Source organism: Carcharhinus amblyrhynchos, chromosome 5 (genome assembly GCF_965287045.1).
Source record: "Carcharhinus amblyrhynchos chromosome 5, sCarAmb.v2.hapA, whole genome shotgun sequence".
Lineage (NCBI taxonomy): Eukaryota > Metazoa > Chordata > Chondrichthyes > Carcharhiniformes > Carcharhinidae > Carcharhinus > Carcharhinus amblyrhynchos.
Genome location: NC_137328.1, coordinates 10,814,640 through 10,836,908, shown reverse-complemented (window position 1 = coordinate 10,836,908; position 22,269 = coordinate 10,814,640). Strand labels below are relative to the sequence as shown.

At 44.5% G+C, this 22,269-nt stretch overlaps 1 protein-coding gene across 2 annotated transcripts in view; it reads right to left on the bottom strand.

The window, feature by feature from the left end:
- Window positions 1-22,269, bottom strand: part of LOC145342899 (choline transporter-like protein 1) — an 82,549-nt gene that overhangs the window by 50,033 nt on the left and 10,247 nt on the right. For both annotated transcript variants that reach the window (XM_080188473.1, XM_080188472.1), the window contains exons 2-3: window positions 7,943-8,032; window positions 1,763-1,905 (exon numbers count right to left, since the gene is read on the bottom strand). In XM_080188473.1, the coding sequence (XP_080044599.1) occupies window positions 1,763-1,905; window positions 7,943-8,032 (233 nt within the window). The remainder of the gene's footprint in view (window positions 1-1,762; window positions 1,906-7,942; window positions 8,033-22,269) is intronic.

The window sequence follows — 22,269 nt, the reverse complement described above, 5'->3', positions numbered from 1 at the left end:
AGTATTTAAACCCCGACAAGGGGAAATAACTTTAGAGTAACCTTGCCATCTCTTTAGTCAGATGGACGGAGAGGTGAATCTCTCATATAGAATCCTGCAGTTTAACGTACGCCTTCATAAAACTTACCAACTACAGTCGGAAAGTAGACCAACTCAGAAGGTGTATCAGACCTGAACAGCAAAGATCTCAGACTTCTGATAAGTGAGCGAGTACGCGAGCGGGTGTGAGAGCGAGAGCACACGTGTGTGTGTGTCTGTGTCTTTTTGAGAATGACTGGAATTTATAAGCCTTTGTTTCATTCATGATTCTTGTATTATTCGGACAGCATTCTATTGGAGAGTTTATTTAGTTTGTTAATTGTTTTAATAAGGTTGTCAACAATTTTAAAATAAAGACCTGTCATTTGTTCATGATAGATTGGCAGATCCCGCTTTAATTTACCTAAGCTAATAACTTCTACTCCCATATAAGATTACGAGGTGAAAAAAATCCCTTTGGCTGGTTCCAAAATCACACAGAGGGAAACATCACCTCTGTATACATATGTTAAGCTCCGAGATGTTCTAATCATTGCACACACAGTTTGCAGAAGGGTTATCTTTCTTCAGTCCACATTCCAGAGCTCTGGAGGCACAATCAGTAGCAATATTTGAAGCTGAGGACTCAAGAGGCTTTCATGTGGAAGCGGAGAACCTGTCATCAGGCAACAACCCAACTCCCAATTCCCCTTCTCCAAAACTTTACCTCATTTGCAATGTTTAAAAGGCAATTTTAATTAAGGGTTCCTGGAGCTTCAATATAATGTTTAAGCATCTCAGCTGTTACATTCAGAAATGAAACTTTGCATTTTTCATTATCAGACAACAAATTCACATTCCACATAATATGCCACACACCAGATTGCTAATAAAATCTCGAGAATGAAAAGGTATGGGTTCTAGCATGTTCTATAACACAACAGTAATGTATTATAATAATATGCTTTACAAGACCGTAGTCAGACCCCTCTTGGAGTACTATGCTCAGTTCTGGTCGCCTCATTACAGGAGAGATGTGGAAGCTATTGAAAGGGTGCAGAGGAGATTTACAAGGATGTTGCCTGGATTGGGTGGCATGCGTTATGAGGGAGCTCGGTCTTTACTCCTTGGAGAGATGAAGGATGAGAGGTGACCTGATAGAAGTGTATAAGATGTTGAGAGGTATAGATCGGGTGGATTCTCAGGGGCTTTTTCCCAGGGCTGAAATGGTTGCTACGAGAGGACACAGGTTTAAGGTGTTGGGGAGTAGGTACGGAGGAGATATCAGGGCTAAGTTTTTCACTCAGAGGGTAGTGGGTGAGTGGAATTGGCTGCCGTCAGTGGTGGTGGTGGTGGTGGTGGTAGAGGCAAATTCGATAGAGTCTTTTAAGAGACTTCTGGATGAGTACACGGGACATAATAGGATTGAGGGTTATAGGTAAGCCTAGTAGGTAGGGATATCATTGGTGCAACTTGTGGGCCAAAGGGTCTGTTTGTGCTGTAGTTTTTCTATGTTCTAAGAGTACTGCCTCCTCATTATTAATGACGTTGTACCAGGTAATCAGGCACAGGCAACATGGTTTTGTGAAAGGAAAATTATGTTCAACAAATTCATTGGAGTCCTTTGAGGAAATAAGCTGTGCTGTGGACAAAGGGGAACCGGTGGACATAAGATTCCAAGAAGCCATTTGATAAAGTGCCACATCTATAACACATCATTCTGGAATGCTGATGACATAGTTACTTATTCTCTGTGTGATCAAGGCCACTCCATTCTTCTCCCTCCACTTTGTTGTTCTTTTGTCCACAAATGTTTCCATAAGCATCATAGCCAGAAATCAGCCTCTGTGCTGCTCCAGTAGCTACTGCAAAGCCACATATGACAACCTTAAAAAGAACATATCAAAAGCTGAGGGTCAAATCTGTATTATGGCAGTACATTACAAATTGCTTCACACAAAGAAAACTGCAGTTTTGACAGTCATAGCACATCAAAAGTACATCAGTAATGCCCAATTTGAGCAGTTTAGGGCGCACATTTGTCAAATTGTTCACCTGTATTAGAATCCCTACAGTGCAGAGGGGGTCATTCGGCTCATCTAGTTTGCACTGACTCTCTGACAGAGCATCTTACTGAGGCTCTTTCCCCCCACCATATCCCGGTAACCCCACACATCTATTGTGACTAATCCATTTAACCGACACATCTTGGGACACTAATGGGCAATTTAGCATAGTCAATCCATCTAACCGTACATCTTTGGACTGTGGGAGGAAACCAAAGCATCCGGAGGAAACACATGCAGACATGGGGAGAATGTGCAAACTCCACACGGTCACCTAAGGCCAGAAGTGCACTCGGGTCCCTGGAGTTATGAAGCAGCAGTGCTAACCACTGTGCCACCAAGCAGCCCTTATACTATAATTGTATATCAACTCTGTTTAGTTATGTGCAGAGGAAGGACATCAATTAGGAATTCATTTGAACAAATATATACACATATATACAGGTGGCAAGTGGTTAGCACTGCTGCCTCACAGCGCCAGGAACCCAGGTTCGATTCCCAGCTTGGGTCACTGTCTGTGCGGAGTCTGCACTTTCTCCCCGTGTCTGCATGGGTTTCCTCCAGGTGCTCCGATTTCCTCCTACAGTCCGACAGATGTGCACGTTAGGTGGATTGGCCATGATAAATTGGCCCTTAGTGTCAGGAGGACCAGCTCGGGTAAGCGCATGGGGATAGGGCCTAGGTGGATTGTGGTTGGTGCAGACTTGATGGGCTGAATGGCCTCCTTCTGCACTGTAAGATTCTATGATTTTATTACATTTTGAGGTGTTCGAGTTAGGAGGTGAATGCTTGTAACATTTCAGCCTGTAAATAAATGTAGGTTTGAATAAGGTTGGCTGCAGTATCATCCTTCTTCATCAACTTGCCTTCTCAAGTAGAACAACCTGTATGTGAATAGACTAGGGACCCTCGAGGGCCACACTATGGAGGTTTTAGACTTTTTAAGTTCACAGCTATCTGTGCCAGTACACCATGTTTCTGGATTTGGGAAATCTTTCATCACTATTTATTCCTAATTTATGGGATGACTCAGGTTTATTGCCCAATTTGAACGAACTGTTGATATCAGCCAGGACAATAGAGTTACTGAGGTCCATCCCTGAATTGGGGGGAGGGAGGAGGCGGTAGTTGCTGGGTAGGGAGGAAATATTCTTCCAGACTCTATCGTTGCCTAGAGATCACAAATAGAAAATACGCACTTGTGGACAGCAGAGTGCACAGTATCAGGCTGAGTTTATGATCATGCTCTATTTACAGTGGCACAGTGGTTAGCACTGCTGCCTCACAGCGCCAGGGACCCGGGTTCGATTTCCCGCTTGGGTCACTGTCTGTGCTGAGTCTGCACATTCTCCCCGTGTCTGCGTGGGTTTCCTCCGGGCGCTCCGGTATCCACCCCGCCCCCCCACAGCCTGAAAAGCGTATTGATTAGGTGCATTGGCCATGGTTAAATTCTCCCTCCGTGTACCCGAACAGTCAAGAGTGTGGGAACAAGGAGATTTTCACAGTGAACTTCTTTGCAGTGTTAATGTAAGCCGACATGTGACACTCCTAAATAAAGCTTAAAAACTTCACCCACAGCCGATCAGTCTGCAGACGTCAGCCATTTAGGTTTAAAAGGTGAAAATCCTACTTAAGATGCACCCATGAATTGTCGACCCGTGAGAGTTATGACCCCACAGCTGGTGTATCTGCCTTGGGAACAAGACAGGGGTGGGGGAAGGCAGCGAGAAGAGGAGTTAAACAACAAGGGAAAAACAAAATCAGAGGGACCCTGAGAAGTAGCAATGTTCTCAGCTTGGTGAAAGCACAGGACTGAGGATGATGATGCAGTTAGATCATGAGCAGACACACACTAGCCTACACACTAGTCACACTGCTTGCTCAGAACTTCCAGTCAATTCATTCAGGTGTTCAGAAAGGCTTCAGAAACTCAGCCTTGCACAATTTCCCCTCAGGCAAGATAACAGGAAAGAATGCATGGTCAGTTTGGTTCTTTCAAGTTGCACCTTTGTACCGACATTAACATATGCCTTCCTGTTTGTTTCTACTTCTGAAAGCGGCATGATAAAGTTGTTGGCAATAGGTCAGAAATACATTACCAATAAAGAATGGTCTGGAAGAATAAACACAATTCTCCCTTCTGCCCAAACTAGAACCCTCAACAGCATATTCCTCCAAGCTTGGGATTAGGAGAAGGATGTGAAAGTATGCCAGTCCACAAATTTGCTAATATTCTTTTTGTTCTGTCATGGGACGTGGGCATCACTGGCAGAATCAGCAATTGTTACCCAACCCCAAGTACCCTTGAACTGTTGAGCCATTTCAGAGGATTGTTGAAAGTCAATCACATTGGAATGGGTCTGGAGTCAGATTTAGACCTGACTAGGTAAGGACGGTTAATATGCTTCAGAGAAGGAAATCCGTGAACAAGATGGTTTTTTTTATATATGACAAGCAATGATAGCTTCATAGTCACCATTACTGAAACCAGCTTTGATATTTCTTGGATATATACTTGGAATATAGTGTTCAGCTCTGATCACCACACTACCAGAAGGAGGTGGAGGCTTTGGAAAGGGTACAGAAAATACTTACCAGGATGTTGCCTGGTATGGAGGGCATTAGCTGTGAGGAGAGGCTGGAGAAACTTGGTTTGTTCTCACTGGAACAATGGAGATTGAGGGGCAACCTGATTGAAGTCTATAAGATTATGAGGGGCACGGACACAGTGGATAGTCAGAAGCTTTTTCCCAGGGTGGAAGAGTCAATTACTAGGGGGCATAGGTTTAAGATGCGAAGGGCAAGATTTAAAGGAGATGTATGGGGCAAGTGTTTTTTTTTGACACAGAAGGTGGTGGGTGTCTGGAACTCGCTGCTGGGGGAAGTAGCGGGAGCAGATATGATAGTGACATTTAAGGGGTGTCTTGACAAATACATGAATAGGATGGGAATAGAGGGATATGTCTCCAGAACAGTTAGGGGTTTTAGTTCAGTTGAGCAGCATGGTCAATGCAGGCTTGGAGGGCCCTAAGGCCTCTTTCTGTGCTGTAATTTTCTTTCTTCTTTCTTTCATATTTAATAACTAATTTCAAATTCCACCAGCTATCATGGTGGAATTTGAAGTCATGTCCCCATTACTCAGTTGGGTAACAATTGCTGATTCTGAACTTATTAGCCTGGGCCTCTGAGTTAGTAGTTGGGTATCTGGATTTGTAGTCAGAAATCTGGATTAGTGGTCTGGTTACGCTATATCACCATCTCCCGGATATTAAAATCAAGGTTGCTACAAGTAGTGTCGCAAGACAGTATGCTCAAAAGAGTGGAGTGGGGAAATAGGACATTTAATTTCTCTAAAGCATGACTGATCTTGATCAACTGGACCAGTGGGCTGACGAACGGCAGATGGAGTTTAATTTAGATAAGTGTGAGGTGATGCCTTTTGGTAGATTGAAGCAGAGCAGTACTTACTCAGTTAATGGTAGGGCATTAGGGAGAGTTACAGAACAAAGAAATCCAGGGGTACATGTTCATAGCTCCTTGAAAGAGGAGTCAGAAGTGGACGGAATGGTGAAGACGGCATTTAGCACGCTTGGTTTCATTGGTCAGAACATTGACTACAGGAGTTGGAGCGTCTTACTGAAGTTGTACAGGACATTGGTCAGGTCACATATGGAATACTGTGTCCAGTTCTGGTCACCCTATTATAGAAAGGATATTATTAAACTAGAAGAGGACAGAAAAGATTTACTAGGATGCTACCAGGACTTGATGGTTTGAGTTACAAGGAGAGGCTGGCTAGACTGGGACTTTTTCCTCTGGAGTGTAGAAGGCTGAGGGGTCATCTTATAGAGATTTATAATAATGAGGTATAAATCCGCTAGATAGTCAATATTTTTTCCCCCAAAGGTTGGGGGGTCTAAAACTACAGGGCATAGATTTAAGGTGAGAGGGGAGAGATACAAAAAGATCCAGAGGGACAAATTTTTTCACACAGAAGATGGTGAGTGTCTGGAACAAGCTGCCACAGGGAGTAGCAGAGACAGGTACAGTTTTGTCTTTTAAAAAGCATCGAGACAGTTACGTAGATAAGATGGGTATAAATGCATATGGGCCAAATGCGGGCAATTGGTACTAGCTTCAGAGTTTAAAAAGAAAGGGCAGCATGGACAAGTTGGGCAGAAGGGCCTGTTTCCACGCTGTAAACCTCTGACTGGTCGCAAGACTAATCAGCTGAAGGACATGATTTTTCACACACGCAGGACTTTTTGCTTCCCGCTGGGTCAGCTTGGGGCTCCGTTTTAGCTAATTGCAGATCTACCAATGCTTTCCCACCCTGAGGCTTTATGGGTTTGTTGGCGCAACCGTAAATGGGCCGAATGAGCCTTGCTCATGGCAGTATTGATGGTGAAATCTATGAAAAATCCACTAAATAGCCCAGATTAGCAAATGGAATCAAATTATCATTGCAAGGGTCTGGTGATAGGAGACAGCAATCCTTTTGGATTAAAAGGCTTTATTTCTAGGAGGGATAGAATTGAGAAAACTTGGATAGTAATGCTAAACTTGGTGAGAGCATATTTACAATCCTGTGCAACGTTCTGATCATCGTGATGTCATAAGAATGCAGCAACATTTGAAGTTTATTTGTTATTCAAGAGTAGGCTGACATTAACAGTGCAATGAATTTACTGTGAAAATCCACTAGTCGCCACAACAAGACGTGCAGACTTCGCACAGTGACCCAAACTGGGAATCGAACCCAGGTCCCTGGCAGTGTGAGGCCGCAGTGCTAACAACTGTGTAAACATATGAGAGAGAAGTGCAGAGAAGATTTACAAGGACGATGCCAGAAATCCATGTTTGTCCACATCAGGAAGAGGGTGGACTAGACTGTATCCCCTTTCTCTTGAGGAATGACGACCGAAGGGTGACCTAACGGAAGTCTTGAACATTACAAAATGTTATGCTTGATTTCATGCAGAGAACGTTTCCTTTTGAGGGAAAAGGCAAAAATCAGAAACCAGTCTTAAAACGTCACCAAGCAGGAAATGAGAGTAAACTAACAAACGCCTTGATCCAGAGTGGTGCAAATGTGAAATTCTCTGCCATAGGAAGTGGCTGAAGTGATATTTTTGATGAATTCAAAAGGAGAGTCAGCATGGTGACACAGTGGTTGCAATACTGCCTCACAGCACCAGGGACCCGGGTTTGATTCCAGCCTCAGTATGAACTCCACACAGTCACTTACCTCCCTGTGACTGTGCAGTTTTTCCCCCCCAACCGGGTGCTCTGCTTTCCTCCCATAGTCTGAAAAACATGCTGGCTAGGTGCATTGGCCATGCTAAATTCTCCCTCAGCGTAGGTTAGGGGGAATTAGTGGGATAAACGTGTGGGCTTACAGGGAGGGGGCTGATTCTTTGTCACAGAATTGGTGCAAACTCGATGGGCCAAATGACTTCCCTTTACACTGCTGGGATTTTAAGATTAACATGATTGGAGATGCTTGCGTTGGACTGGGGTGGTCACAGAAAGAAGTGTCACAGCACCATGTTAAAGTCCAACAGGTTCATTTGGAATCACGGGCTTTCACAGCGCTGCTCCTTCATCAGGTGATAAACACCAGGGAGAGGTGAATTGAAGATTTCGATAATATTTAGATGAGGGAAGATGGAAGATGCACCATGTGACCACAAGTGCTAGCATGGAGTGGTGGGCCAAAAGACCCCATTTCAGTGCTGTATATCCTACAGCATATCTAAAGAACACCAGGCACCAGCCATAAAATCCGAACCAAGAATATAGTGTTTCTGATAAAGGAGAACCTTCAACAAGGAAAAAAAAACTGAAGCTGAACTTACCATGCCAATGGAGAAGAGAATAATTATCAATAGCCACAGGACATCTGTGCAGCTGCGTTGCTCGAGCGGTTTCCATTGTCTCGTGGAGCCCTGAACAAAAACAAATAACCAGTTGGACTGAATGGGGCTGTTCTCTTCAGGAACAGCGACACAGCAAAGCCAGTCAAATTTAACAGAGCTGTAATTATTCAACTTGCAGAAGCCGTGCTGTCAATAAATAATTATTTTTTTCTTTGGGGCAGCAGTTCTCAAAGTGGGACCCACCAAACACAGGGCATCCACAGAGAAGTTCTTCCAGGTGAAGGGGAAACCGTGGTGGAGGGTTGTGTTGGGGGGGGTGGGGGTGCTCTGGGGTACGGTGGAATGTGGCGAGGAAATAATACGTGTGGACAACAGGATGCTGTGGACAGATGTCGGCTCTCCTTCTTGCCACCATTCACTCTCAGGAGCATCAGCCACCCCCCCATCCACTGACTCTGTCTACACTTCCCGCTGCCTTGACAAAACGGTCAGCATAATGAAGGACTCCCCGCAACCTGGATGTTCTCTCTTCCACCATCTTCTGTCAGGAAGAAGATACAAAAGTCTGAGGTCACGTATCAATCGATTCAAAAACAGCTTCTTCCCTGCTGCTGTCAGACTTTTGAATGGACTTGCCGTGCATTAAGCTGATCTTTCACTGGACCCTAGCTATGTCTGTAACACTACATTCTGTGCTCTCTCCTTTCCTTCTCTATGAATGCTATGCTTTGTCTGTATAGCATGCAAGAAACAGTACTTTTCACTGCATAAATACATGTGGCAATAAGAAATCAAATCAAATCTGCTCCCTGATTTAAGATGCTGAGATTTTTTGGATTAAAGCGCTGAACAATACTGCAAGCTTTAACTGCGTCAAGCCTCCAGCCCTTTGACCACTTCGCCAACTCTCGTCTGGGCCTTTATCAGACTGAGTAAATCAAATTCTCCTTTGAATTACGTAGGATTTTGATGAGTGTATTGAGGAACCACATTCTACAATTCAATCAACTTTGTGAGAGACAACAAATTTTTTTTTACAAGGAATGATTTATGGGTGGCGTTCTGAAACACAGACCAAGACTGCAGTAAGAAGCAGGCGTACCCAAAATCCCGTTATCTTAAGAACACTATTAAAATTCGATGCAGCATCTTCATAGTGACTATGTTATAATGTTATTTAGATGGTGCAGTGGTTAGCACTGCTGCCTCGCAGTGCCAGGGACCCAGGTTCGATTCCCAGCTTGGGTCACTGCGTGGAGTTCACACATTCTGCGTACATTTCCTCCGGCTGCTCTGGTTTCCAACCGTACGCCAAACGTGCAGGTTAGGTGGACTGGCCGTGATAAATTGCCCATAGTGTAGGGGAAGTAGAGGGTAAATATGTGGGTTTATGGGAATAGGACCTGGGTGGGATTGTGGTTGGTGCTGGTGGGCTGAATGACCTCCTTCTGCATGTAGGGATTCTATGATTCTAGGCAGGGTGTTCATGATTATCAATCCATTCAAACAAGGGTCTTTCAACTAAAAACATTGGGAAATGTTCCTTGAGCTTGCACGATTTGTTGAAAGTCAGCATCTCTCACCCCCCCCCCCCGCCCTTCCTGTCCTCCTGTGCTCAAGGACAGATACTGTGTTACAAAATAAATGCAGGTTAAACTGGATACAGGTAGGTAAAACCATCGACGCCAAACTATAACTAACCAGAACTGTAGGTACAGTGTGCCTCTGTGCAATAGGTTGTAACTAATGAAAATACATCAGCTTTGTGACAATCTTAATGGCCATCAGAATCCAAGTCTGATCCCACACCAATCTTAATTTCTGGAGTTTTATGGAGAAGAATCATTTACGGTTACGGTAATTTTTGGTTTGATTACATTCAATACATTAAAAGAATTGAAAATCGGGATCATCGCTCAGAGATTTTGTGGATCATGTATGATCTTTTTCTCCATTAGCTTCGGTTCAGTTAACACTCTTGCTGGCTGTATGTTTTAACTAGCTCTCCGGATACGAGCTTTGTTGGCCATTCTGAAATGACCTTGAAAAAGTGGTGTCAAGTCACCTTGAATACAACTGATTGACCTGCTCAGCCATTTTTCTTTATTGGGACATGGGTGGCGCTGGCTGGCCAACATTTATTGCCTATCCCTAGTTGCCCTTGAGAAGGTGATGGTGAGCTGCCTTCTTGAATCATTGCAATCCATGCAATCTAATAGAGGTATATAAGATTATGAAGGGTATAGATAGAGTAAACAGAGGTAAGCTATTTCCTACGATAGAGACACGTAGGACAAGGGGCGATGGACTTAAGGTGGGGGGGGGAGAGGTACAACACAGATATTAGAGGGAGGTTTTTCACACAGAGGGTAGTGGGGGTATGGAATGCTCTGCCAAGTAAGGTGGTGGAGGCAAACACGCTAGAGTCATTTAAGAGTAACTTAGACAGGCACATGACTGGGTTGGAGATGGGTGGATATAGGAGATTGTTTTAAATAAGGGTCATTAGCATTGGGGCGTCCCTGGTAATGTAAATGGATATGGTATGATGATAATGTTTTTTCTCTTTTCATTCACAAGTTTTAAGTCGCTCCGCCTCGTGTCCAATGAGGGGCATACACGCGATGGGTCGTACTGGGGCTGCTCTTGGTTGTTCGAGATTGGCCTAGTGCTTCATGTCGTTAGTGTGCCTAAACTGGACCAGATACTGGGCAAGACGACAGCTCAGTGACTATCGCTGATTGCTGTGCAGACACATGGATTTGGGACGGTGTCTGTGGGAGTTTGTGCATTCTCCCCATGCTTGCGTGGGTTTTCTCCGGGTGCTCCGGTTTCCTCCCACACCCCAAAGATGTGCTGTTAGGCTGATTGGAGGTAATAAATTGTCCCTAAATCAGATTCCCTCAATCTGGATGGCCATAAAACATTAGACAGGGGTCGTGGGTGGAGTTGGGGGACTGGTGGTGTTCAGGTGGCGGCGCAGGCTCGTTGGGCCGAAGGGCCTGTTTCCCGGGCTGATTTTGTTCTTTGTTCATGTGCTGTGGGTTGACCCACAGTGCTGTTCAGGAGAGATTTCCAGCATTTTGACCCAGCAACAGCAAAGGAGAGGCTATATATATTTCCAGGTCAGGATGGCGAGTGGTTTGGAGGAGAACTTGTAGGTGGTGGTGTTCCCGTGTATCTGCTGCCTTTGTCCTTCTAGATGGAAGTGGTCATGGGTTTGGAAAGCGCTATCTAAGGGTCTTCGGTGAATTGCTGCAGTGCATCTTGTAGATGGTAGACGTGCTGCTACTGAGCGCCGGTGGTGGAGGGAGTAGATGTTTGTGGATGAGGTGCCATTTAAGTGTACTATAGAGTCATAGAGGTTTACAGCATGGAAACAGGCCCTTCAGCCCAACTTGTCAATGCTGCCCTTTTTTTTTTAAAACCCCTAAACTAATCCCAATTGCCCACATTTGGCCCATATTCCTCTATACCCATCTTACCCATGTAACTACCTAAATGCTTTTTAAAAGACAAAATTGTACCCGCCTCTACTACAACCTCTTGCAGCTTGTTCCAGACACACATCACCTTGTGTGTGAAATAATTGCCCCTCTGGACACTTCTGTATCTCTCCCCTCTCACCTTAAACCGATGCCCTCTGGTTTTACACTCCCCTACCTTTGGGAAAAGATACTGACTATCTAGCTGATCTGTGCCCCTCATGATTTCATAGACCTCTATAAGATTACCTCTCAGCCTCCTACGCTCCAGAGAAAACATTGCTTTATCCTGGATGGTGTCAACCTTCTCAACTGTTGTTGGAGCTGCACCCATCCAGGCAAATGGGGAGTATTCCATCACACTCCTGATTTGTGCCTTGTAAGTGGTGGACAGGCTTTGGGATGTCAGAAGATAAGTTACTCACCACAGTATTCCTAGCCATTGACCTGCTCTTGTAGTCACAGTGTTTATGCAGCGAGTCCAGTTGAGTTTCTAGTCAATGGTGACCCCAAGGATGCTGACAGTTGGGGACTCAGTAATGGTAACACCACTGAGTGCCAAGGGGCAGTGGTTAGAGTGTCTCTTACTGGTGATGGTCATTGCCTGTGTGGTGCGAATATTATTTGCCATTTGTCAGCCCAAGTCTGGATATTGTCCAGATCTTGTTGCATTTGAACATGGACTGCTTTAGAAGGCACTTGATTGTCAACCCCACTGTTTGAAGAAAGATACAGGGCAGAAAGAGAAGGACCAATGTTCCCATTAAAATTTTAAGCGAGTGCAGGTTGATTTATTTAATTGTGTGGACCCTTCATATATATTAGCATGGCCGCACTTGCATAGAAAAGGGGCTGGCTTGTACACAGCCCGAGTGGAGACTTTCAAATCATTGCACGCTTTACTGGCAAGTACAGCAGGTTTTCTTTCCCTAAAAGTTTTTGGTGAACCAGCTTTACTTTTCAAATATCAATCCAGTAATTTCAGTCACTGAGACCAATGCCAGTTTTTTTTAATTCCAGATTCATTTAATGAAATTTAAAATTGGCTCGCTGCCGTCCTGTGCTCATGCCAAGGTCTCCGGATAATTAGTTCAGTAGCCCACAGTGGTACCTCCCAGTAAAAAGAAGCACTGCAAGTATTTGTGCAGTTGTTTTGGGCACAAGCTCACGCGTGTAGCTTCATTCAACTAAAGGCAATGATTGGGCTATAAAGTCAATTGAACATTCTTTCTAACAATATGTAGGTGACAGATCACCAACATGGCAGGGCATTACTTTAATCTACATGCTTCCTGCACATACTAATTTTCTTGGAAACTACACGTTGCGCACATACGAAAAAGCAACCACTAAGTTATAAATAGGTGCTCCATATTGTGAGTCATCTGCATTTATTTGGCTCGTCAGCGCATCTTGCGGAAAACGTCTCAAAATGCTCCGTACACACGGAACAAGTTCAGGGTTCCAGCATTTCAGGGAGGGAGCAGAACTTGCAAGTCCGTGGCCCATTATTTTCTGTTCATCACTTTCCAGTTTCCTGACCTGCTTTCCCAGCAAGAAGTGGAAATGGTCAATAGCTTTAAGCTTCTCAGTGTCCAGGTCACCAAAAACCTGCCTTGGTCCCTCCATGCTGACACTATCATTAAGAAAGCCCACCAATGCTTTTACTTTCTCAGGAGGTTCAGGAAATTCGGCATGTCTGCCTCACCTCTCACTAATTTTTACAGATGCACCATAGAAAGCATCCTTTCTGAATGTATCACAGCCTAGTATGGCTCCTGCTCTGACCAAGACCACAAGAAACTACACAAGGTAGTGAATGCAGCCCAGTCCATTACGCAAACCAGTTTCCCATCCATTGACTCAATCTACAGTTCCCACTGCCTTGGAAAAGCAGCCAGCATAACCAAGGACCAAATGCACCCCGGACATTCTCACTTCTACCTTCTTCTGTCGGGAAAACGATACAAAAGTCTGAGGTCATGTACCAACCAACTCAAGAACAGCTTCTTCCCTGCTGCTGTCAGACTTTTGAGTGGTCCTATCATACATTGAGCGGTGGGGGGAGGAGAGAAGCAGATAAATGCATGAGAGAGATAGGAATAGAAGGTAATGCTGAGGGGGTGAAGCCAATTCAGATCGGAGGAAGTGGATGCAAAGCATAAATGACCATTTGCAGCTTCATTAACTCTTTGTAAACCCCACCAATCAATTACTTTCCAACAATCTGCAAGATCACAAACTGCAGTCGGATGAATGGAGAGTTAACCTCTCTTGGTGCCACTGGTTAATTGTTGACTGGAACTCAAGAACTTTCTGTTCTTTAGACTGTACCACAGATGTGTCGATTAGGTGGATTGGTTACATCGCCCTCTAATATCCAAAGATATGTACATTAGCTGGATCAGCCGTCACAAATGAGCAGGGTGACGGGGATGAGGGGACTGAACCTGGGTAAAGATGCTCTTTCGGACAGTTAGGCTCGAATGGCCACACTCTGCACTGTAGGAATTCTATGCGATCTTCAATCGCCTCCTGAACTAATGGTACAAGTGGCATCATAGAATCCCTACAGTACAGAAGGAGGCCATTTGGCCCATCGAGTCTGCACTGACCACAATCCCACCCTGGTCCGATTCCCATAACCCCACATATTTACCCAGGTAATCCCCTGACACTAAGGAGCAATTTAGCAATCCACCTAACCCGCACATCTTTAGAGTGTGGGAGGAAGCCGGAGCACCTGAAGGAAACCCACACAGACATGGGGAGAATGTGCAAACTCCACACAGTGACCTGAGGCTGGACTTGAACCCAGGTCCCAGGCGCTGTGGGGCAGCAGTACTATCCACCAGGTGTGGCATCTTCGTCAGCACTATAGCTTAAGGACAGCTTCCTAGGCAAAGCAGCTGGCAGTGCAAGATCAGAGTGCAAGCTTCATGGTTGTCAAACAGAACTTGAAACCCCAAGTCCTGACACAGAAGCGTGGGTGCTATTTCCTGAGCTTGCTCATATAAGATGCAAGAAGTGCAATGCTGCACCAATTGCCATGAATGGCTTCCCTCCTCCACTAGTTCCAAACAGGAATACCATTATAGAGCCATGGGCCTGAATTGATAAGATTCTGGTGGGTGAAGGGTATCAACATTTTGAACACTGCAGTTCAAACTCGTGCTGTAGCAAACACAAGGGCCTCTCCCGAATGAATTAGGATTCTTGGTTTAGTCTGGAGTTAAATGCTGATCATTAGTACTTTCCCTTCATGTTTAGCAACCACATCCAAGAGAACGCAGCCGTGAAAAAATCCATTCAACAGGAGAGAAATGATGTATCGTGATGAAGCAAATAAAATTTAGATTTATTTATTATTGTCACAAGTAGGCTTGCATTAACGCTGCAATGGCGTTATCGAGGGGTGGCGGTGGCATAGTGGCATTGCCAATAGACTGGTAATCCAGAGACCCAGGGTAAGACCTGGGGAACTAGGTTCAAATCCCACCACCGCAGATGGTGCAATTTGAATCTGAAGGCCACACAGTGGTTAGCACTGCTGCCTCACAGCGCCAGGTGCCCAGGTTCAATTCCAGCCTCGGGTCACTGTCGATGTGGAGTCTGCACATTCTCCCTGCGTCTGTGTGGGTTTCTTCCGGATGCTCCGGTTTCCTCCCACAGTCCAAAGATACGTGGGTTAGGTTGATTGGCCGTGCTAAATTGACCCTAGTGTCAGGAGGATTAGCACGATAAATACGTGGGGTTACAGGGATAGGGTCTGGGTGGGACTGTGGTCGGAGCGGACTCAATGGGCCGAATGGCCTCCTTCTGCACTCTATTGGTTTTATTCCATACTGTGAAAATCCCCTAGTCACCACATTCCGGCATCTACTTGGGTACACTGAGGGAGAGTTCAGCGTGGCCTAACCAGCATGCTTTCTGGACTGTGGGAGGAAACCCACGCAGACTGCGCACAGACAGCGACTCAAGCCAGGAATCGAAACCAGATCCCTGGTGCTCCGAGGCAGCAGTGCTAACCACTAAGTGGTCATAGTGAGTGCAGGAAAAAGAAAGAAACAAACTAAAGGGTGAAGAGCCCAGAAATCGATCAGTCATGTGGTGTCTGCAACAAGTTATCATCCTTGCGCACTTAAGTTACCAGTGAGCCTTAGGGACCATCAGAAGTAATACAGAGTGTGTTTTTTTTAAACCAGTCACCCACCCTCTTTGAAATCTCACTCAGTTCACTGTAGGCCCAAAATTCCAGTCACCATTTTGAATCAAGCTAAAAGCTGACGACAAATTGAAGCTTCTGTAGGCAAGTCATTGACCCTTTGTTTTACTTCATTCGTGGGACGTGGGCATCGCTGGCTGGCCAGCATTTATTGCCCGTCCCTAGTTACCCTTGAACTGAGCGGCATTTCAGAGGGCAGTTGAGAGTTAACCACATTGCTGTAGTTCTGGAGTCACATGTAGGCAAGGATGGCAAATTTCCTCGCCTGAAGGATATTAGTGAAGCAGATGGGTTTTTCCAACAATCCGCACCGGTTTTACAGTTATTAGATTCTTAATTCCAGGTATCTTTTGTTGGGTTCAATTTCTACCATCTGCCATGGCAAGATTTGAATCCGGGACCCCAGATCATATAGCTAAGTTTCTGTAATAAGTTTCTGTGATAATACCACTAGGACATCGCCTCCCCGATTACAAAGATTCTGCATCAAGGAAGAGAAATTCTTATTAACTAGAACAGGAAATGAAATCATGTTCCATTTCTCACAAAACTCTCGTGAGCCACAAGGTCCCCAGCCTGTGTCTCAGCCCAAAGCCACAGACACAAAACAATCTAGACTGAGACTGAAATGCAGCGCTTTAAGTCTGGTGCCACCCTTTTACTTCGCGAGACTCCTCCAAGGTTACAACACGGTGCGATTAAATACAATTGGATTACCTATGAGGAGAACTTGGCTTAATTATGACAGCAATTCACAGCAGCCCAGGTAATAGGAATTACAAGCAGCCAGTTAGCCAAGATGGAAGGTTACTGGTACGAATCACCACCAGACAAAACCTCCACCTTCAATTAATAGCCCTAATCCTGAAGTACAATCCTGAACACCCAGCTGTCAGTATTTTCATGCCGGCTTTGACTTGTAAATACACGCAAGGAATTAAAATCCTGCTGTGCGTCAAACACTCCAGGAGAGTTCCAACTTTTGAAATCTTACTATGGCACCTGCGAGGTGTATTTGAACGAGTCTGCGATAGCAAGATTAAGCAGCTTGGCTAGTGGACTTCACTTTGGCAAACGTACAGCAGTAAGTATAATCCTTATCCCTGCTACATCAAACTCTGTGCCTTTCAGATCCCCTCCCACAGTAAAGCTGGACAATCTTCTATCTGCAGCTGAACTAACAATCCACATCATTCCCCGATCCCTCTTTTCTATTTCCTGCCTCCATTAGTAAAAATTAAACATTGGATCCTTCTTGATAGAATCCCTACAGTGCAGAAGGAGGCCATTCGGCCCACTGAATCTGCACCAACCTCAGGCCCTATTCCCATAACACCACAGATTGACCCTGCTAATCCCCCTGACACTAGGGTCAACTTAGCATGGCCAATCAATCAATCTAACCTGCACATCTTTGGACTGTGGAAGGAAACCGGAGCACCTGGAGGAAACCCATGCAGACACAGGGAGAACGTGCAACCTCCACACAGACAGTCACTGGAGGCCAGAACTGAACCTGGGTCCCTAGCACTGTGAGACAGCAGTGCTAACCACTGTGCGACCATGGTATCTGAAGTGAATCCTACACATGAAAGGAGGCTCCAAGACCAGCCCAGAAATCAATTCAATTCGATGCTGATTTTCTAAGTAAGAAACACAAGCAAGCGAAACATCTATCCTGCAGACAATTCAGTGGGGAAAACGAGGAGCTCCCATCCAGGTACTTTCTTGTTGGGGAATTCCATACAAAACCCTTCATTACGTACATGTACCTAAAAACACATCTACTCAGACATCTCTTTGTCCAAATTATCTTCATTGTGATGCAGCAGGGGTCAGGTTACCAGCTTTGACACAAAACTATGGGGAACCCAAGTGTCCTAATTCTTAGCAGCACTATTCAGCATTGTGAAACCCTTGAGTTTTCAGCATCCGAGTCCATCTGCTTCCCTTGGTTCATTACATTTCCTGAACTATGCTATGTTTAAATTGCAAATATACTTTGTTAGCTGAATTTCATCTTTTGTTTGCCATCTGTCTTATACAGTGTCCAATCACGGTGGCACAGCGGTTAACACTGCTGCTTCACAGCATCAGGGACCGGGGTTCAATCTCAACCTTAGATTGCCGTCTGTGAGAGTTTGCACATTCCTCCTCGTACTCCGGTTTCCTCCCACACTCCAAAGATGTGCAGCTTAGGTGGATTGGCCATGGTAAGTTTTCCCTTAGTGTCCCAACATGTGTAGGTTAGGTGGATTTGTGGGGTAGAGTACGTGGGGTTATGGGGGTAGAGCATGGGGTCAGTGCAGACTTGATGGGCTGAATGGCCTCATTTTGCACTGTAGGGGATTCTGTTCTATGATCATGGAACGAAACAATATTTTCTACCAAGGCTAACATTATCTTTCACTGTTACGTACATGCACACAGACGTGCAGATCCCACACACAGGCATGGTGCGTGTTCTGCCCACTATGATTCCATCATGGGCGGGATTGGAAAATTCTGCCCTCTGACTCAGAAACAGGTCAATTATAGAACATAGAACATAACAGCGCAGAACAGGCCCTTCGGCCCACGATGTTGCGCCGACCAGTTACAAAACAATGACCCACTAACCTAAACCAATCCCTTTTCGTCCATAAACCTATCCACGGATCTCTTAAACTTTAATGATTTAATTTAATTTAATTTAATGATTCTTTAACTGCAGTCTGACAAATATCAATACTTATATACTAAAGCAGGCTTTTTCCTTGGAAATCTAAACAGTTCTTCAATGTCTTTCTTGGTCATCAATCGTTTTTGGGAAGTGAATCTGTTCCTTGCTCTTTTGTAAGGTGGTTCTGCTCTAAGGTACTGGACCATTGCTTAGAAAGTACGTCGTCGTCATATCAAACAAGAGCAGAGAAATGCCACTGCTGCACGATCGCACTTTACTGTCATTGGCTTTTGACCACCCGGTTTTGAACAGAATTCAGTGGACCATTCCACGGATATGCTCCTGTATCCGGCCAAAGTGACCGCTTACAGATCCTGGTTACAAGGAATTGGGGCGGGGGGGTGCTCACTCTCGCTGCCTCCCTCTCTCCCGCATCTTTGTGTGTACCCAGGTGGTCCTTGAGAAATGATGTGGAGATGCCGGCGTTGGACTGAGGTGGACTCAGTAAGTAGTCTCACAACATCAGGTTAAAGTCCAACAGGTTTATTTGGTATCACGAGCTTTCGGAGCACTGCTCCTTCATCAGGTGAGTGGAGAGTTGGGTTCATAAACACGGCATATATAGACACAGATTCAATTGCAAGATAATCTTCTGGTTCATCATGTCCCTCAAACAAAAACAGTGCCACTTCTACGTGATCACACTGGAGGTCAACTTAAGGTCTTCTTCTGGCTCAACTTAGAGGGCACATACTAAACTTCACCAGACTGACAGAATACTTGCTACTGTTGCCATGGCGAACCCTTCTCACCTTCCCCTTTAGTAACTCAACCGTTCACTTTTAGCAGGGATATATCTGAATCTCAAATTCTTCTGTGTTGTTTCCTTCTAAAGTTTTACCACGGGGTGTGAATCGAACAGAAGGCAAATGCAAAACTAAAGCTGTGTACCTGGCCCAACCTGTTTGATGAGTTTTCGACACGAGCAGCAATTCTAAACCCACGTGTCCACGCTACTTTCAAAGCCGTTACGTCCTCATGTTAAACTACTTAATGTAGTGTGAGATTTTGACACAGTGGATAGCGTTCCTTCCCCTGGGCCAGAAGTTCCAGATTCAAGTCCCGCTACAGAACTTGACAGCCACGGAATGAGTGTTCATAGTGTGGCCCAACAGGTTGCAAATCCTTCCAATATGCCTGATGGTAGGCAGCAAGAGCAGGAGCGCTCCCTGGTCAGCCTTTTTTTTGCGATACTTTTATTCTGACCAAAAAACCCAATTCAAATTAAATCCAATTCATGGTCCCCATATAAGAAACAAACAAGATCCAAACTGACTAGATGAGACATTGCATCCCTTTTTGGGCTTGATCAAATAAGATCCGAGCCGACAGGATGAGTCTTTGCATCCCATCCCGGGCTTGATCTAACACTTCATCAACTTTACAGTGCCACAGCGATTAGCATTACTGTTTCACAGTGCCAGGGACCCAGGTTCAGTTCCCAGCTTAGGTTACTGTCTGTGTGTTCTCTCCATGTCTGCCTGGATTTCCTCCGGTTGCTCCAGTTTCCTTCCACAGTTCGAAAGGCGTGCTGGTTAGGTGAATTTGCCATGCTAAGTTCTCCCTCAGTGTACCCGTACAGGTGTCGGAGTGTGGCAACTAGGCCGATTATCACAGTAACTTCATTGCAGTGTTAATGTAAGCCTATTTATGCTTAATAAATAAACTTTACTTTTAATCTTAGCCAAACAGCCATACTGCAGAAGGCAACAGCATTGCAGTAGTTTTAAGCATGAATCGATCCAAAGGAAGCCCATGGTTGCCAACACCTTCTTAGAGCAAAGTACCCAGAAGCAGAGACATATATTAAATGGTTTATGATCTCTGTTTCAGTTGCTAACTCCAGATACACATTCTGCAACCTCAGAACAATATGAAAATGAGTGTTGTTTCCGATCGCAAACATTTTCTTGCGCATCTATGGTCCTTTGTTAGACCCTGGAAACAGTCCATTTCTGCCCGTTCCTTTACCAATCAACTCGTCACTCACTCCTCTGTTCTTCTGAGAACAACACCAGTTTTTGAGTCTGTCCTTATATTACTGCATAGCAGACCCTATACTCGTGAATCAGTGTTCCAGCCATGCCATTGCTTCAATGTTTTCTGTACTGCCAAGCACAGAAGTAGTTTTAGAAGCTTTCACATACCAACTGGCTCATGAACACTTCTTCCCTGCTGCTATCAGACTTTTGACTAGACTTACCTTGCATTAAGCTGATCTCTCTCTACCCCCAACTATGACTGTAACACTGCATTCTGCACTCACTCCTTTCCTTCTGTCCTATGTATCTTATGAATGTTGCTTTGTCTGTATAGCATGCACAAAACAGTACTTTTCACTGTATCCCAATATATCTGACAATAATAAATCAAATCATTTCTAATCAGCATGAAGCAAAATACCTGTTTTAATAATTACAACCTTTGTTTTAACCTGTATGTACCACCTCACATTTACTAAAATCAAGTTCCAGCTGCCGCTTTCTTGCCCATTCTATCATTTCAGCAAATGATGTTTAGAATTACTTACAATGTATTCTATTTCAGAATCATCTGAAAACTATTCTCTCCAGCCCTATATCAAAATCATTGACATACAAAGTGAACAGAAACAATACATGAAGAGAATCCTGTGGAGACATGGTTATCCGCTTCTATCCATTTAAACTCCCTTGAAATCCTAACCTCATTCCCTCACTCTTAACACGTTTTAATCCAGATGTACCACCCTCCCCTAAGTTTCATATCCTTCGACAGTATTGTCATACTTTATTGAGTGCCTTCTCAAAATCCATATAAAATGAATTCAGTGCATTTCCCCAAGTCATCCTATCTGTCACCTGCTCAAGATTGGGAAATACAGATTTTCCTTTCCAAAACTGGTGTTGGCTCCTTGTCATTTATCCAATATCAATACAAATGTTATGCCTAACTTAATTGTCCAAATGTTCCCCATTGCAAAGGTTAAGATAACCGATCTTGCTCAGGTTAGTATGGCGAGTGAGTATTATCTTGGTCACCCTCTCATCCTCCAACAAAATGTTGGACAATAATTCCTAGTACTAGGCTTTCCCATTTCCTTCTGGGTCCATGGATGTACTTCATTTGGTCTCAGAACCTCATCTGTATTCCTTCAGTTTAAACTAGCTTTTCCATTTTTAACCAATTGTAAATTAGGTGAGCTCTCTCAAGCATTAAGTTCTCAAACATCTCTAAAGTGTGAACTAGCTTAAGCAATACTGTGACTAAGCTCTGTTATTAAAGCAAAGATTAACTCTGTTTTGTTAAGCAAAATGATTTTTTAATTGGTGAAGTATGTCCAAAAGGTTGATGTGATGTGTTTAGTGTCCTCCGCACTGTGTGTGTGCGAGCTTGATTCTCATTTTCAGCTTAAATCTCTCCTTGTAAGTGCACAGCCTCTCCAGCGGCAAGTCTTCCACTGTGCCTGATTGTGGCAACACAGAAACTGGGTCCTTCACCACCACAGGTTAAAGCTTCTGAAGAACTGCCAGAATCATTGAATTTTACAACTCAGGAGGCCACTCAGCCCTCAAATCTACACCAGCTCTCAAAACAGCTACCCAGCTAGTCCCATTCTCCACCCTATTTCTGTAGCCCTCAAAGTTCATCACTTTAGTCTAGTCATAATACTACTAAAGCCATCACCTTTTTCAGGGAGGTGATGGCCTAGTGACATTACTATTAATCCAGAAACTCAGTTAATGTTCTGGTGACCTGGGTTCGAATCCCACCACGGCAGGTGGTGGAATTTGAATTCAATAAAACATGTCAGAAATTAAGGATCTACTGATAACCATGAAACTATTGTTGATTGTTGTAAAATCCCATCTGGTTCACTAATGTCCTTTGGGAA